This window comes from Myodes glareolus, chromosome 3 (assembly GCF_982192425.1).
Source record: "Myodes glareolus chromosome 3, mMyoGla1.1, whole genome shotgun sequence".
Taxonomy (NCBI): Eukaryota; Metazoa; Chordata; class Mammalia; order Rodentia; family Cricetidae; genus Myodes; species Myodes glareolus.
The window spans coordinates 106,172,561-106,190,785 of record NC_142028.1 but is presented as its reverse complement, the minus strand read 5'-3'; the positions used below and the strand labels follow the sequence as shown (position 1 = coordinate 106,190,785).

At 36.8% G+C, this 18,225-nt stretch overlaps 1 protein-coding gene across 21 annotated transcripts in view; it reads left to right on the top strand.

The window, feature by feature from the left end:
• Cntln (centlein) overlaps positions 1 to 18,225 on the top strand; it is a 254,984-nt gene that overhangs the window by 78,291 nt on the left and 158,468 nt on the right. For 12 of the 21 annotated variants that reach the window (XM_087904885.1, XM_087904892.1, XM_087904891.1 and 9 more), the window contains exons 6-7: positions 12,698 to 12,831; positions 15,119 to 15,281. In XM_087904885.1, coding sequence (XP_087761011.1) covers positions 12,698 to 12,831; positions 15,119 to 15,281 — 297 coding nt within the window. Of the gene's footprint in view, positions 1 to 12,697; positions 12,836 to 15,118; positions 15,282 to 18,225 lie in introns of all 21 variants that reach the window. The other 9 variants (XM_085686221.2, XM_085686220.2, XM_085686219.2 and 6 more) reach the window with 1 other exon arrangement.

The following is an 18,225-nucleotide window of genomic DNA, read 5'->3' as shown; positions in this document are numbered from 1 at the left end:
TAGTTAACTTTCTTATTTGCCCCATTCACTTCTGTATCTTATCCACTCCATCTTGCTGCCCCGTTGTTTCCTCCCAATAATATTTTCTCTGCTTTCGTGTGCGCACACACACACACACCTAGATTTGCAATAAGAGAGAAAATAAGCCATGTTTTGTCTCACTGATAACGTCTTAATGTGGTGTGGAATACAGGTTCAACTTTATTCACTTACATCTTCCAGTTCTACCTCTTGTTGAAAATAAGTTTTCTTTTCCTCACTAAATTACCTTGGCATCCTTACTGAATGCCATTTACTGTCATATGAGTTTATTTCTGGAACTCAGTCCTGTTCCTTTGCTAATACATCTACTCTCATGCCTTTGCCGCACTGTCTCGAGTACTGTAAATTTGTAACACATTTTGTACCTTGTGTGTGTGTGTGTGTGTGTGTGTGTTTCAAAAGCTATGCCTAGTCTCTTCTACTTGCATGTGAATTTTAGAATCATTGTTTCCATTTCTACAAAACAAGTCAGATTTCATCAAAGGGGAGAAGAAAATTTAAAATATATATATAGTTGTGGACTATTAGTTTAAGATACATTGCATTCTTTTATGCTGTGGAATATTTATTTAATGATGCAAATATGTGTTTCATTCCTTTATGTTGCATTTATTTAAGTCTGTAAAGCTATGTTACTTTTCCTCTTTAAAACACCTGATTGGTCTAATAAGGAGCTTAAAGGCCAATAACTAGGCAGGAGAGAGAAATAGACAGGGCTGCTAGGCAGAGAACATAAATAGGAGAAATCTAGGTTCATGAGAAGAGAGAAGAACAAGAAAAGAGCTAGGAGTAAGAAAAGAAGGAGAGGAGGAGAATACCAGGAGCTGGCCACCCAGCCACATAACTAGCTGTGGAGTGAAAGGGGAAGAAAGACATAGAGAACTAAGAAAGGTAAAAAGTCCAAAGGCAAAATGCAGAAGAAAAGAAATGGAATAACTTAAGTTAGAAAAGCTGTCTAGAAATGAGCCAAGCTAAGGCCAGGCATTCATAAGCAAGAATAAACCTCCATGTATTTATTTGGGAGCTGGGTGGTAGGCCCCCAAAGAGTACAAGCAACAACAGCTACAGTGCATGATGTATACATTTTTAGTTTTTTTGATCCTTTTTCTTCAGTGCCTCTTCAATTTACTTATAGTCTGTACCTCTCACAAAATTATTTCCATCTCAGTTCTGATTGGATCTGTTTGTACAGAATATATTTTCCTTCCTTTTATTTTCTATTCAAATCTTTGAGTCCAAAGAGAATCTTTTGTATATAATATTTTTATATAATATTTTACTTATTCATCCTGACAACATATTTCTTTTGAGTATAAAGTTTAATTAATTTACATTAAGAATAGAGTGACAAGGAAAACTAACTTTTGCATTTTTCGTATAACTTATAAATGTCTGATAGTCTCTCGTTGCCATTGTTTTCTTCCTTGTGAGTAGAGACTGCTCATTCATTTCCTGGCTGCCCAGACCCGAATAATCACACAGAAACTGTTATTTTTAACACTGTTTGGCCAATGGTTTATGCATGTTTTTAGCTAGCTCTTATATCTTAAATTAACCCATTTTTATTAATCTATGTATTACCATGAGAGTTCAGCAGCTAAATGGCCTCTCTCTGACTCCACCTACGCTCTCTCTATATATCTCTTCCCGCCTGGCTATATTTTTCTCTGCCATAGGACATAGCAGCTTCTTTATTAACCAATGGTAATAAAACATATTTATATCATGCCGAGGGGATCCTACATTACTTCCTGTGTGTTTAGTTGTTTTCTATAGTGTATATTTTGCTTCATTTTGTATATGTATATATTTCTGTTGGTATTTTCTTTTTGGTTGTCATGAGGCTTAGATTTGCCATTTTAAGCTTATCCAGTTTAATTTGAATTAAAATCATCAGTTGCCAATATCTTATAAGAACTCTGTTATGTAGATCTGTTCCTATGCTATTTTAATAAGTGGCTATATTTTCACATGGGTCTATTTGTCTTGTTTTTACATGGGACTCTTCAAGATTTTTTGATTCATGTTTTTCATCAAATTTCAGAAGCTTTTGTGCAACATTGTTTTTTGCCCCTTTCTCTTTACTGTTTTGCTTATAGTTTCATCTACATATAGACTCTCACTGGTCCACCCAACTCTCCCCTCGCCTCTTCCTAGATGTCACCCAAAATATCTCCCATGTCTCTCATCCACTTACAAGTCCTTTTTAACTTTTAATTTTTATTTTTAGTGCTACCTTCTGGAATGTTCACTGATGTTATTGACTTGATGTTGTTCAGGTCTTGTAGGTACAGTAAATTCTATAGTACATGTCCAGAAGACCATGTTTCACAGGAGTTCTTTTCATTCTTCAGCTCTGACATTATTTTGGATCCCTTTCATGATGTTTCTTTTCCCTTGGGTATGAGGTAGAAATAAAAAGTCAACAGTTCTGAGTCTCTGCATTGCTTTCTACAGCTGAAAAAAAAATGTATTTGGCCAAGGTTGAGAGCAGTATTCATCTATAGGTATGAACAAAGTAACTAGAGGGAAGTTGGACAATAAATTCAGTTAGCAATATAATAGTAGTAAATTTACCAGTAAGTTTCCTACTGAGACTTCATACTGTGTGTATTGACATTCTTGATGGTGTCCCCCTCTAGCCTCAGTGATTTTTATTTTTTCTTATTATGATAGTTTTATGAGTTTTCTTTTGCCTGCTCTGTTTGCTCTTAACCCTCCTGATTCAGTTAATGTGTGTGTGTGTGTGTGTGTGTGTGTGTGTGTGTGTGTATTATCTTTGATTTCTGGTTGATTCTATTTAGTACCTTCTCTTTATTCATATTCTTTTGGTTTATACATGCAGGTTTCCATTTGTTTTTTTGTCCATATTTTTCTTTTGCTCTTGGTCATCTTCATGATACTTATTTTAGAATTATTGCCTGGTAAGTGTAGCCATATGGAATTCCTCAGGTGTGATGTATCAGTATCTTGCTCCTTTCAGGAGAATCATGCTTCCCTACTTCTTGGGGTGTGTGGTGGTTTGAAAGAAAATGTCCCCCCTCCTGGTGTGGCCTTGTTGGAGGAAGTGTGTCACTGTGAGGGGTGGGCTTGAGGTCTCTTTTCTCAAGGTTCACTCAGCATGACAGTCAGTTGACTTCCTGTTGCCTGCAAGATGGTGCACTCTCAGCTCTAGCAGCACCAGGCCTACATGTGCCTCTTCACAGCAAAAGAAACCCTAGCTAAGACAGTGTGTCTCAGGTGGTGTTGTAAGTCAATATTTGCAGTTGTAACTGGTAGCACCCGACTAAGATTCTGCCCCAGCTTGAGGGTTTGCTTTTTGTTAATTGTAGAAATGGTTCATTTCTTTGGTTATTTTTCCAGTCAGTCTACAAAGGTCATATTCCTTGCTACATTCTGTCACTGAAATCTCTGTCCTTTAGCTTGTGTTCAGCTGTTGGCTGAATGTGATGGTACAACCCAGTGATTCCTGTGCTCAGGAGGGTGAGCTGTTGGGGTTGGGCTCCACAAATGCATTTTGTTTGGTGAGGTTTTATGTAATAGTCTCTATTGCAAAGAGAAGTTTCCTTGATGGGGAGTATCTCAGTTACTTTTCTATTGGTGTGACAACACAACACGGTAGAGGCAACTTACAAAATCATTTAGTTGGGACTCGCGGTTCCAGAATGTTAAAGTCCATAACCGTCATGGTGGGGAGTGTGATAGTAGGCAGGCAGTCAGGCATGGCGACATAGAGCAGAAGCCGAGAACTTACCCACAAGCATGAGGCAGGGGGAGGGGATGGAGAGAAAGAACTAACGTTTAAAACCTTACAGCCCACTCCCAGTGGCACACCTCCTAACCCCTCCCAACCCATCCCAAGCTGTTCCACTAACTGGGAAACAAGCATTCAAATATTTGATTTTATGGGGCCATTTTCATTTAAGACAGAACAAGGGGTAAGGACTACAAATATTTAGATATTAGTTAAGAATTGTGCTGGTTTAATATATGGTGGTGGTATGTTCCTCTCTAAACTTCATGACTTCATTAGCCATTGTAGTTGTTTAGGTTTCCAATAGCAGACATGATTTCCATCTTGTTGAGCAGGTCTGAACTTTAATTTGTTAACTATTGGTCCTGACAAGGTATTCATGTCACTACTGCACCCTTAGACTTATCCTGCCATGCTGGTCATTGATAGGGTTCATAGGCATCATAGCTGGTAGGACTGCTAATTGCTTCCCCACTTGGGAAGCTTCCATGGCACCCTTTGTTACATTGAAATTTAATTCTCAGGGAGGATACTTTCAGGTCAGTTCCAGCTCAGGGGCATTGGCCCTGCTTGTGAAATGCAGTACTGATTAGGGCTTTACCTTCCACCTCTGGAGGGAAGCCAAAGGCAATAGCCATAGACCATACTGATGTGGAAATCTCTTGAACAATCCTGACTAACAACTCAAAAGAGATTTCTTGTGCCTAGTGCTGGAGTTTTTTGTTAGATGGTTTTGGACCAGTATGGAAAATTTCATTTAAACTACATATGTACATTTATACATTACATTGCATGCATTATAGGTATTTTTAGGAGGATAGTTAATAGTGTGATTCCTTTTGATTTTTTAAAGATATCCTTACTGGTATTTTATACCCCTCTCCATTTTTCTATATTTATCTCCCTCTCTTTCCTAATAGAGTTCCCTGATTTTCCCATTTCCATTAAAACACGTGTGCCCTACTCTTCCCTCTTTGTACATGGTGAAGATGAGGGTCCTCTTCATCTTTCTGTGCACATACAGCCTTCCCAAATCTGCTGCTTGAAAAGATTGCCCTTTCCTCAACAAGGAGTGTTGATTCCTTGCCAGAAGTAATTTTATACTAAGGGGTGTTCTACCCTCCTCTGTTTTGATGGGGAGGACCTGTATGCCAGTCTATTGTCATTTTTGCATGCTGTGACTTTTTAATACAGTTTGAAGTGAGGAAATAGCAGTCCTCAAGCAATTTTATTCATTTTCAGAATTGACTTGGTTATTTAGGGCACTATAATATTCCATAGAATATTTAAGAAAATGTTTTAAAATTCTGGGTATTTTGATGGGGTTTTGTAATTGCTTTGGGTAGTGTTGACATTGTATTAAATTGTCCTCCCTAGTATATGGATGTCTTTCAGTTTCTTAGTGTCTTTAATTTTCTTCAACTATATTGTAGAGTTCAGTATAGAAGTCTTTCATCTTCTGAAAGATGATATAAACTAAACAAACTATTTATTTGTTGGTTTTGTTTGTTTGTATATGTGCTTATTTTGTAGCATTTGTGTTTGAAACCAGGGCCTCTCACTTTGTGAGATAAGCATTTCCCTACTAAGATAATTATTTAGCTCTCTTTTTACTTTTTATTTTGAGACTGTGTAACTCAGGTGAACCTTAAACGTGTGAGTCTCCTCCCTCTGCTTCCCAAGTAGGAGGGATTACACACCTTACCACCAGGCTGACAAAGATTAGATTTCTTTCTAAGCATTTTTATGATTTTATTGTAAATAAATTTGTTTTTTAAACTTATTTTTCTGATTACTAATTATTAGTTTATAGAAATGTAACCAATTTTTGATTGAATATTTTTGCATACATATGTATGTCTAACACACATATATGGGTATTTGCATGTTTGTGGGTACACAGCTAAGTGTGAATTCACTTGAGCATGTATGCTTGTGTGAGAAGGCCTAGGGTTGATGTTGGTACTTTCCTCTGTTGTTCTCTACTTATATATTGAGGTAGGGTGAAGTGTGAATCTATTTAGTCTTAATCAATAAAAACCCAGAGTCAGATATTAAGGTGAAAGCTAAAAGATCAGAGAAGCAGAGCAGCTAGCTACCAGCAACAAAATCTCAGACTGAATGGGGACGATCCTGTCTCTGACTGGAAGGGTGGTGGTGGTGCACGCCTTTAATCCCTGTACTCGGGAGGCAGAGGCAGGCAGATTTCTGTGAGTTTGAGGCCAGCCTGGTCGACAAGAGTGTCAGGGACCGGCCTCAATAAAAACATCACTTGCCAGGGTAGGGACTTGGGGATTAGAAATATATGTAATGAGTACAAAGACACAAAAATAGTAAAACAGAAAACATAGAGTAGTACCGGGAGGGAGTTCCAGTGAATATTGAAATCACCCACATTTAATTTCCAATTGGTTAAAATTCCCTGACCCCAAGAGGTAGGAGGAAGGTAAAAATCTAAGTTTCAACTCTCTGACCTTAGGTCAAGGTGGAAATAGGCTCACGTTTTTGGGCCTTCACAACAAGAGCTAGTTCGAGGACAGGCCCCACAGCTACAGAGATACCCTGTCTCGAAAAGCAAAAACAAAAACAAACAACCAAAAAAAAGTCCTCAGACCGAATGGGCAAGACCCACCTTACATTTCTGTCTGCACCTCCCTAGTGCAAAGGCTTGAGAGCTCAAATGCTGGATCAAAGCCTGTGTCACCACTGCTGCTCTGTTCCTCTTGTAGACTGGTTCTATCTCAGAAAGCCCAGGGTGACAGTTCTTCCTTTATTTTATTTCCTTGGCTAAGTTATAGGAGGCAACCTTGTATACTTTAAAAAAAATTCACCAAATACAGCCCACGTTCTAGGGTTTGTATACCCGAAGCTTCTCATTATGAGCCATTTTGGAAGTAGATGCTTCACACATAATTTTTAGTAAAATACTCATAACTTTCCTTGGTGCTTTTTCTTAGATATTTCACTGTTTTTTTCTGATATATATATAATTTATATATTATATATTTACACGTAAATGTGCTAGTAAAGGCAGTATAATTTCTTACTAGTCTCTCCTTGTAATTTTTTTTACATAAATAGGGAGAACAGGAGAGAAGGAAATGAAATTGGAAAGGAGCTGCTTACCAGCAAGTGGGAAATAATCAGTAAAAACCTTTTCTTCTTTAAGAAGTGAGAGATTTAAACACTGATAAGCTGATTTGCAGAGGAACTGTTTTCTGGTTTCATCAATAGATTCCTTGGAGTGGTGTGGTCAGTCTTGTCAAAGTCTCCTATGTTAGAACCAAATGTGGGGTGAGAAACGCATTTATGAAGCTCTTAGAAACTACAAACACTGATACCCTTTGACTTCGATAGCACAAATAGTAGCATAAGGTCAATAGAGTTTTATTCAGGAGAAAAGTTTGTTCTTGTCTATGATTGAAGTTAGCTTAAGGAAATTCCAGAATATTGGCAGCTATTTCTATCTCCATTAGATCTTTCCCAATTCTTCAGGGATTGTATTCTAAAGAGGTGATTACTGGGGACTTAAACATGATCAGCCCACAAATGTATCCTTAGCTGTCTGAATCAGCTGAAGTTTGTTGTAAATGTTAGGAATGGAAGAATTTATTGAGCATGTGTCTGACACAATCTAATTGAGAAATACCAGTGTAAAACATGGCCTTCATGAAATGTGTATTAGTAGTGACACGCATAAATGCACAAGCAACAGAACTTCATCTTTATTACACAGTGATAAGCAGAATGGAGAAAATATGACAAGAAAAATGTTTGTGGCTTAGATTGGGGGATTTTCTATTTAATTAGAGTAGTGCCAATGACATTAAATAGAGCAATTTTCCATCAAAAACAATATAGTTTCTCAAATTTTAGTATAATTAATTTGGCTGCCTCTGGGTCTGTTTCTGTTTCTATGTCCTATTTGATTAGCCCTGTTTTAGGATTGAGTTTTAAATTTCAAGTAGGAAGAGTTCCTAGCCTTTGTGGCTTACCTTGGTGTTATGGCTGGCATGATGTTTTAGTTCTAGAATACCAACTCCAATATAAAAACATTGCGATCATTCACATATCTATATTTGTAGATAAATGTAGAGACAACTAGTATATGAAAAAGACAATTGTTATGCTTATAATAATGATTATTTGCTTTCATGATTATAGCACATCTTTCTTTAGGTCATATTTTTATTCAATAAGGCTTTATAAGTGCATTCATTACACGTCAGTCATAAGATTTATTTTTGCCAATTTGTTTTGCTGATATCATAAATATTGAGTTATGTGGAAAAGCAAACATATTTGCATAATAAACTTTTATTCTGTTAATAAGGTCTTATTAGTTCATAGTATTTACACACCATATATTTTTGTACATAATATCATACTAACGACTAATAAAAATGCACCATTTCACACATAATATGTATGTATTTAATGTCTTGTTTTGTACTTTCTTCTCTTTTTGAATTGTTTAAACCCTTAAACAACCTTTAATATAAACCAAGATTCATTTTAATTTTTAGAAACATTTTTTTACCATTAATTATAATGCTTACTGATTTTTGGGTCAAGTAATGAAGTGTCCTTTGTGTTATTATTTACCTGGCAGCTAAACACTCAGTGATTCGAGTCTGTATAGCTCAGTTCCTAGCATGTTTGCCTAACTGGGTTCAGTTCCCAGATGTCTACAGATCTCAGCATTTGGGAAGTGCTGTCAGGAGGGCAGAAGGAACTTCAAGGTCATCCTCTGCTACATACTCTGAGATCACAGACAAACAGGAAAAATGATCCCCCTATATTGTTGGGATGTTTTAGGATGCTTTTATTTAATTTTATTTTATTTGGGTATTTTTTTATTGACAGTAGTTTTGACGGGGGTTTGTGAGTGGAGAGATGACTCAGCCTTTAAGAGCCCTGGTTGTTCTTTCAAAGGACCTGTGTTTAAGTCCCAGCAATTCCAGTTTCAGGAGACCTGAGCCTTCTTCGGACCTCTGTCTTTACTGCATGCACATTGTATACTTAAGTACATGCTGGCAGAACATTCATACACAAAATTAAAAACTAAAAATCTAAAAAAAAAGAGAAAAAAAGTTTTTTTTCATATAATATATTCCAATTACAATTTCCTCTTCTTCAACCCCTTCTGGTTTTTCCCCACCTCCTCTTGCATCCAGGTACACTCCCTTTATGTCTCTCATTAGAAATCAAACAAATCTCTAAGGGATTATAATATAAGAGATAGTTATCCTAGCCAACAACTCAACTAGATATAAGCTATTCTCCTGATACTGGAAACTTCATTTGTTGACAAAAGATGTCCCAGATGGTACTCTGTCTTCTCCATAATTTGGTAATTTCATTTAGATCCCCTTCACATATGAACATATTTTAGGAAGCTTCTACCATATTAGGGTTACATACTGTCTCTCAAATAGCCCTTAATTTCAGCTATCTTTTCCTGTATTCCCTCCCTTGTCCCCCTCTTCCCTTGCCTCCCTGCTTGATATTCCAGTTCCAGTCCCGATCCCACTCTTGTTCATCCTCAACTATCTAGTCTCTTTCTCTTTCCTAGGGAAACCTATCTGTTTCATCTAGTACCATATTCTATGCCTAACCTCTGTGGTTATTTGGGTTGTAGCTGGCTTATCAACAACTTAACTAGTATGCAGATTGTCTAGTAAAAACATTGCCTTTCTGCGTCTGGGTTACCTCATGATAGTTTTTCTAGTTCCATTCATTTACCTGTGAATTTCATGATTTCAATTTCTTAATGCCCAAATAATTCTATTGTGTAAATGTACCACATTTTCTTCATCTGTTCATCACAGATGTTGAGGGATGTCTAGGTTGTTTCCAGTTTCTGGCTATTATGAGTAGAACATAAATGAACATGATTGAGAAAGTATCTTTGTGGGGCTGGAGAGATGGCTCAGTGGTTAAGAGCATTGACTTGTTCTTCCAGAGGACTCGGGTTCAATTCCCAGCACCCACATGGTAGCTAACAACTGTCTGTAACTCCAAGATCTGATATCCTCATACAGAGATACATGCAGGCAAAATACCAATATATGTATAAATAAATAAATAAACAAACAAATAAATAAATAAATAAAAGTATCTTTGTGGTAGGATGAAGCATCTTTTCCAGAAGTGTCTCTCTGTGTCCTTACAGACTATATATACTTAGCGAGGAAGGAGCCTAGTGAATCTACTAAGATTCAGGGACTTCCTGAACTTAATAAGCTTCCCCTCAGGATGGAATATTTCACCTCTCCTTAGAAATTCTTGTTGTTTTATCACCCCTTAAAGAGTTCCCTCCAAGATGGGCAGTTTTGTTTTGGAGGAAGTTACTACTAAATACTTACTTGTATTACTACCCTATGATCCCTTAAGGACAGATATTTGTCACTTTTATCTTTAAATATATTCCAGATATACAGTTCAGACTCTACAGTTCTTATGTTATTTTTTTTGTTTGGATCCAGTAGCCTTTTACTTGGTTTCTCTATTTATATTTTTTAGTATTAGCTCTTTTCTTTCACATTAGCAGCACAATTGCTTCATCTCTTCTTCATTTTATTTATTTCAAAATTGTTTCTCAATATTTATGTTTTCTATGGTGGTATTTTTCCACAAGTGCTCACTTTCTTGATTCTTTGTTTCCTCCAATGTTAGGTATAGAGCCAAAGTCTTTAATTTGGTAGACAGGAGGTCCAAATCAGGTTCATGTCCAGCCTTTTTGCTTTTTTTTTTTTTGAGATAGATACTCTTGAAGTTGCCCAGAACAATCTTGAACTTTCAGTCTTCCTTTATGACTTAAACTTAGTTTTCCTCACATGTCAGCTTTTTTCTTTAATAAAGGAATTGTATTGAGAATTTCGTATGTGCATACAGTGTGTTTTATCAAATCTATCTGCCATTCTTTCCTCTCCATTTCTCCACTATCACACCACTAAAGTTTTCCTTTCTAACTTCACATACTCTCATGTTTTGTTTTGTTTTTCAACCCATGGAGCCCTTTTACTGCTGTCTGTATGTACTTGATGTGAGCCATGTGCTGGGACACGGGTAGCCCTCAGGGGCTGGGATTTTGACTGGCTTGATCTTGTGCATATCTTGCGCTTGTCAGAGCTGCTGTGAGTTCACATGAGAAACTGACCTTTAATAGTCAGCAAATAACGTTTCACTGCAGGTACCCCATTTAGAGCTGAGCACCCCTTCTTCTGTGCACATGGACCAATTGTGAGTCTCTGTGTTAATCTCTGTCTAGTACAAATAGAATCTTACCCACCGAAGGTTGAGAAGTGAACTGATTTATTACTCTAAAGATAAATACGTAGGGGTTGTTTATTACTGTTTTCAATAATAGTTCTGGTGGATCAAACCTAGGGCGTCAAACATTCTAGGCAAGCATGTTGTATAATACCAAGCAACATCCCACCCTTTTATTCCTTCTTGAACATTAGATTTTCTAAGGGTGATTATGTAGGAACATTTGCTGTCACCTATTTCCACTCTCACACCCATTTGTCACTTTTGCACAGTTTTGATGTTCCAGTGCCTCCAGTTTGAAAACAGACCTTTATTCAATTCATGAAACCTCTCATTGCCTTCTCATACCTACCATGAGTCAGGTTGAAAACTGAGCTTGGCACCTTTGTCCTGACTCTACCAATGAACTTGGAAACTTACCCCGGACCTCTGGGCCAGAGTCCAAATCTCTTCATACTTTTTTATCTGTTACAGACCTTTCACTGCATTTTGTCTTAAGCGCCTCTCTGGCTACATAGCTGCCTACCCCCAAAGAGAGCAAGCCGAGCACAGAGATAAGTTTGTTCTGCCCAGGGCGTGTGTCAGCTCCTTGTCCTTTCTCCCTTTTCACATGAAAGAACCAACTTTCTTTCTCTTCCTTTTCCTGTCTTGACATTTTCTTTTCTTTTATTGTCTTTGTATGTATGTATATGTTATTCATTTTTGTGTAAATCGAGGGGGAATTTCTAGTTCTAAACCTAAAGCCTGATGATCAATTATATAAATAATGAATAAGTGGTGTTAATATAGGCAGACTCCATTTAAACATAATTGCTTCTTCATAATATTAATTAAAATTAATTTTCTGATCTTAAAATACATATAAATTTTAAAAATACTTTCAAAATGAGAGCTTTAGAAAGTTGTTAGAAAGAAATGGTGAGTTTTAGAGATTAGTTGAAAGTTTTAATACCATCAAGAGAACAAAGCATAATCTCAGTCATAAATATTGAAAAATTATTTTGTTTTCTTTGCAATGCTCACTAATTTATGTTTGTACATTTAAAACAGGGACCAAATAAAACTATAAATATCATTTATTCTTCATATTTAAATGTTTTATAATTTAACAAATACTTTTATTGTATAATTTATTTTAACTTTAATAGTAAACTTTGTGTAGTTTTTACAGTTTGTTTTGCCTTTTTTTTCAGGACAGGATTTCTCTGTAACAGCCCTAGCTGTTGTGGAACTAGATCTGTAAATCAGGCTGGCCTTGAACTCACAGACCTCCTGCCTCTCCCTACTGCCTGAACTAAAGGTGTGTGCCACCGCCCAGCCTAAGTTCTTGATTTTTATAACCATGAAATTTTTTAAGTTCCCGAAAAAAATTCTATGACTAATATAAGTTACTGCTTTTTGTGAACTTTTTTCACCTGAAATTCTTCATAATTGTCATTTTTCTTGATCTATTTTTTTATTTGAAATTATTTTAAAAGTTGATATTCAAATATGTTAAAATTTGATTATTATGGAAAACCTAAATATAGTTTTGATAAGAACATTACTAACTTTTCCCTACATCTTATAGAATAACTATGATATACTTTTGTTTATTATATTGTAACACAAGTGCTCTAATTTTAGGCTTTTGAAGACAATTTAATTGAAGCAAAGAAAGAAATTGAATTATCTCGGAGTAAATACAATGCTCTGTCACTCCAGTTGGATAACAAGCAGACTGAACTTCTCCAGAAAGATATGGATATCACACTGGTCAGGCAAGTATATTCAGTTTTCAGTTTCATCAGAATATCATTACTCTTCAGTATGACAGTATTTATATTTACTGTTAATACTTCCAAATGATAACAGTATGCCTTCTGTAGGTACACGTGCCTGTACAGTGAAAATCTGGAATTCTTTAAACTAAAGTGGTACCAGTTACCCAGAGGAGCTAGGAGCTCCCCATGACTAAGATCATGACTCGGTTTCTAGCTGGAACAGTGCACTCACTAGTGTTTTCTGGGCTTCTTCAGAATATGCCCAGTAAATTTTTCTTAATATTAAGTACTTGGAATTATGTCTTTGTCAAAGCACTACGGTGACTGAAGGATGAGGTGACTTGCTCGCATCTTTGTTGCTGACTAGGAAGCAGAGAACACCAGACTGGATCTGGTACTGGGTTACAACCCACAAGCCTCCTAGCCCCATGTCTAGAGAGTTCTATAACCTCATAAAATAGCACCACCAGCCAGGAAACAACTGCTCAAGTATATGAGTTTGTGAGCGGCACTTCACATTTAGAGTAAAACACAAACCACCTATTTTAAATATAAAGGTGGGTTAGAACAAACTCATTCCTTCTCAGTGGTCCATAGGTATTTTTATTTTTAACTTTTTATTTAGTTAGAGAGAGACAGATTGTGTGTGTGTATGTGTGTGTTTACACATGTGCACCCACCCCTAGGTCATCTCATGCTTGCTAATGGAATGATTGTAAAGCAGTGTATGAGGTCACACAAAAGTGCTCTCTTCTTCACGCCAACTTTAATCCTCATGTGTGTCATAGTAACATAAGTATCTCCCTTCTCTAGATTGTGTTTGTTACAACTGAAGATACATATATTTAAAACTTTAATATAAATAATTTTTGTATATATCAATCTTGCTCTCTTATTAAAAGATAGATGATACATTTTAATATTGAGTTTTTGCTTTCATTGTGTATTATTATTGTTTAACTTAATCATGCCTCTTCTACAGATGCAGTACTTATTTATGTAGGTCTCTTGGTCAGCAGGCTCTCTATCCTCAATGACATCCTATTGTTTATTTCCTTTGTTAAAATTTCTGATCTAGCAATAGAAAGCAGCACAGTCACAGTGGACTTCTACTGTGTGTCTTTCTTTACTACATTTCCTAGAGGCACTATGCAGCTCCTTTTTCTCCTCTCCCTAACGTTTGAACTTTTATTTTTACATGCTTTCACTTGTGGTTGTCATAGGAAGGTAGATTATGCACATGGTTATTCATGTGGGTTCTGGGAATCTGATTGAGAACATTCTTGTCTTAAATGTCTAAAAAGCAGAGCTTGTTTTCTCTGTACTAATTTTCATTAGTGTTTACCAACTATTTACATATTTCTTTATTTAAAAATCTCTCCATATATATAAATAACAAGTTTGAAGCTATAGATAGGAAAATTCCACTTAAAATTCAATCTCCAAAATATATAAAATGAAATGTATTTTAGTGATATATGTTTCTATAGAAGATAGGTGTTTTAACAAACTAAGTGGTGGATCCTCAAATATATGTTTCTATAAATATTCTTTCTGTCCAAATAGAATATATAAATAATTTATGGTTTTTATATAGTTTGTGTCAAACAAGATTTCTTACCACAGGAATCTGGAGATCTTTCCCCCAGAGGTCTTGTTCTCCTGGATCCTTAGTGTTATATTCCCCTACTAGGTCATTTGTCCTCCCATTTTACCAGTGTTCACTTGAGTGTTTGCAAAGACTGGATTCCTTGTCTTGTTTTCCTTCCTTTTGACTTTAGATAGTCTCACCATCTTACACAACATTTTACACAGCATCTTCAGAGTTGCGTGATGGTTTGAAAAATTTATTAGCCTTTTTTGTGGTTTTTTTCCACTAAAAGTTCTTTATTATGTAAAATTAAAGCTTTACTTAGCCTATATTTAAAACTGTCTGATAACTATAGTTAGAACCATTGTTTATTAGTACTTGGAACTGAAATTTTAACTTAATTCAGTAAGAAGATGGTTCTATGAAAATTTATCCAGAATTTTTATTTCTATCGAGGTATAAAAGAAAATTAATAAGTGTCTGCGTTTGAAAGCCATGGTAGTTCTGTCAATACTTTCTAGGTGTGTGTGGTAAATATTAAATACTTTATGTATATTTCATTTATTAGTAAGTTTGCCTGCAATAAAACAATAGATGACAATAGGGAGCCGATCTATCTATTAGATGAACGCAGTTATTTACCGGAGGTGATCTTTGTTCACACTGCTCCCTGTTACTGCTTGCCGTGCACAGGAAGGAGCTGCAGGAGCTGCAGAACCTGTACAAGCAGAACAGCGCACATACAGCCCAGCAAGCCGAGCTGATCCGGCAACTCCAGGTCCTCAATACAGATACACAGAAAGTACTGAAGAACCAGGAGGATGCTCACACAGCTGAAAGTATATCCTACCAAAAGGTATGCTGCTTATTTGCTGCAAAGATATGAAGTTACATACATGAACTTAGGAAAACAGATTTCAAGTTTTTAAAAGTTTCATATTTGATTCCATTTTCATGTTTTAACTTGGTAATATTTAAATTTTTGTGAGTTTGCTGTGATAAATTGGAGAAGTTGAAAATACAGCTATAGAAACAGCTTAAAAATTGGAACTTTTATAATGCTTCTGTTATAAGAAATAATTGGATCAAGTATGATCCTGATGTGTGACCTAAGGTAGACTTCATGTAAAATCCTGGTGTCACTGCCAGTGGCCCTGCCCTGCAGTCTGCCCCAGTCATATATCTGTCACCCACAGTCAGAGGGACTAGTTTTGACCTAAGCTGTTTTCTTCCCAGTCCGGTTGGAGTTGTTGAGCTCAGGTAAACTGTTTCAGTGGGTGTCCCCATCATGGTCTTGACCACTTTGCTCATATTCTCACTCCTCTACTCTTCAACTGGACTTTGGGAGCTCAGTCCAGTGCTCAACTGCGGGTCTCTGCCTCTGCTTCCATCAGTTGCTGGATGAAGGTTCTATGATGATATTTAAGATATTCATCAGTCTGATTATAGGGCAAGGCTAGTTCGGGCTCCCTCTCCTCTATTACTTAGGGTCTTGACTGGGGTCATCCTTGTGGATTCCTGGAAATTTCTCTAGAGTCAGGTTTCTTGCTACCCCTATATTGTCTCCCTCAATCAAAATCTCTCTCTCTTTTTTTTTTTGCTCTCATCTCTGTCCTTCCTCCATCTCGACTATCCTGTTCCCTCAAATTCTCCCCCCCTTTTCCGCTCATCTTCCCCTTCTGCCCTCTCTACTTCCCCCACCCCCTTGCTCCCAGTTTTGTCAGGCCATCTTGTCTATTTCCTCTTTCCAGGTGGATCTATGTATGTTTTTGCTAGGATTCACTTTGTTTCTTAGCTTATCAATATCCTTTGCTTTACAGCTAGTATACACTTATGAGTGAGTGCATACCATGTTCATCTTTCTGGGTCTGGGTTACCTCACTTAGGATGCTTTGTTCTAGTTCCATCCATTTGCATGCAAATTTCAAGATGTCATTGTTTTTTACTGTTGAGTGTAAATGTGCCACATTTCTTTATCCATTCTTTGGTTGTTTCTAGATTCTGGCTATTACAAATAATGGTGCTATGAACATAGTTGAACAAATGTCCTTGTAGTATGATTGAACATCTTTTGGGTATATGCCCAAGAGTGGTATTACTGAGTCCTGAGGTAGGTAGATTCCCAATTCTCTAAGAAACTGCCATACTGATTTCCACATGGTTGTACAAGTTTGTATTCTCATCCACATCTTCTCCAACATAAGCTATCCTTGGTGTTTTTTTTTTTTTAATCTTAGCCATTCTAACTGATGTAAGATGGTATCTCAGAGTTGTTTTGATTTGCTTTTCCCTGATGGCTAATGATGTTGAATATTTTCTTAAGTGTCTTTTGACCAGCTGGGATTCTTCTGTTGAGAATTTTCTGTCTTCTATCAGGTTCAGTGTGGTCAGATTTATATTGAGGTCTTTAATCCATTTGGACTTGAGTTTTGTGCATGGTGATAGATATGGATCTACTTTTATTTTTCTACATGTTGATATTCAGTTTTGTCAGCACCATTTGTTAAAGATGCTTTCCTTCTTCCATTGCATAATTTTAGCTCCTTTGTCAAAAATCAGGTGTCCATAGGTTTGTAGATTAATATCCGGGTCTTTGATTCGATTCCATTGGTCAGCCTCTGTTTTTATGCCGATACCAAGCAGTTTTCATTACTGTAGTTCTACAATATAGCTTGTTGTCAGGGATGGTGATGCCTCCAGAAGTTTCTTTATTATACAGGATTCTTTTGGCTATCCAGGGTTTTTTGTTTTTCCATATGAAGCTGATTATTGTTTTTTCAAGATCTGTGAAGAACTGTGGTGGGATTTTGATGGGAATTTCATTAAATCTATAGATTGCTTTTGGTAGGATTGCCATTTTTGTTATGTTGATCCTACCTATCCAAGAGAATGGGAGATCTTTCCATTTTCTGGTATCTTCTTCAATTTCTTTCTTCAAAGACTTAAAATTCTTGTCAAACAGGTCTTTCACTTCTTTGGTTAGTGTTACCCCAAGATACTTTATGTTATTGTAACTATTGTGAATGGTGATGTTTCTCTGATTTCCTTCTCAACTTCTTTATTATTTGTATATAGAAGGGCTACTTTTTTTTTTGTTTTTGGTTGTTGTTTTTTGAGTTTATCTTGTATCTTGCCACTTTACTGAAGGTATTTATCAGCGGTAGAAATTCCCTACTAGCAGTGTCTTTGTGTTTTGGTCCAATCCTTGCAGTGGCTGTCTGTTTCTTGGGAACTGTTTTGGGTTTGCTCTGTACTGTCACTGTCTGTGCCTCAGGGGTTTTGGAGCAGCCTACCTGCAGGAAACTCACTTGCTGGCTGGCTATAGAGGTTAGGCAGGTGGGAGAGGGGCCCAGGGTTTTGCTCCAGTATGGAGGTCACATAGAGTGGGGTATCCTGCTGGGTGACTCATCACTAACTTCTTGATCCCTTCCTTGTAGTATCATGCTGTGTTTCTGAGTTCTACTGAGCTTGCAGGGGATAGGAGAGTTGGGGGTGGGGTGAGAGTTATAGCTTGTAGAATCCAATGGTTGGGATGGGGGTAATGGAGCAGCCCACCTGCAGGAAACTCTCCTGCTATCTGACTAGAGAAGCTGAGGCAGGTTGGGGAGGGGCCCTGAATTTTGTTCCAGTATGGAGGGTCTAGAGAGTGCGTGGGGCTGGTCACTCACACTTGGTTCTCTCTGTGTAGTAGTAGGCTGTTGATAAGAACTCTTATAGTGGTTGTAATTTGTATTTTCCTGGGGGCTAAGATTGTTCAACTCTTCAAAATGTTTCTCAGTTATTTGTTCTTTAACTTTTAA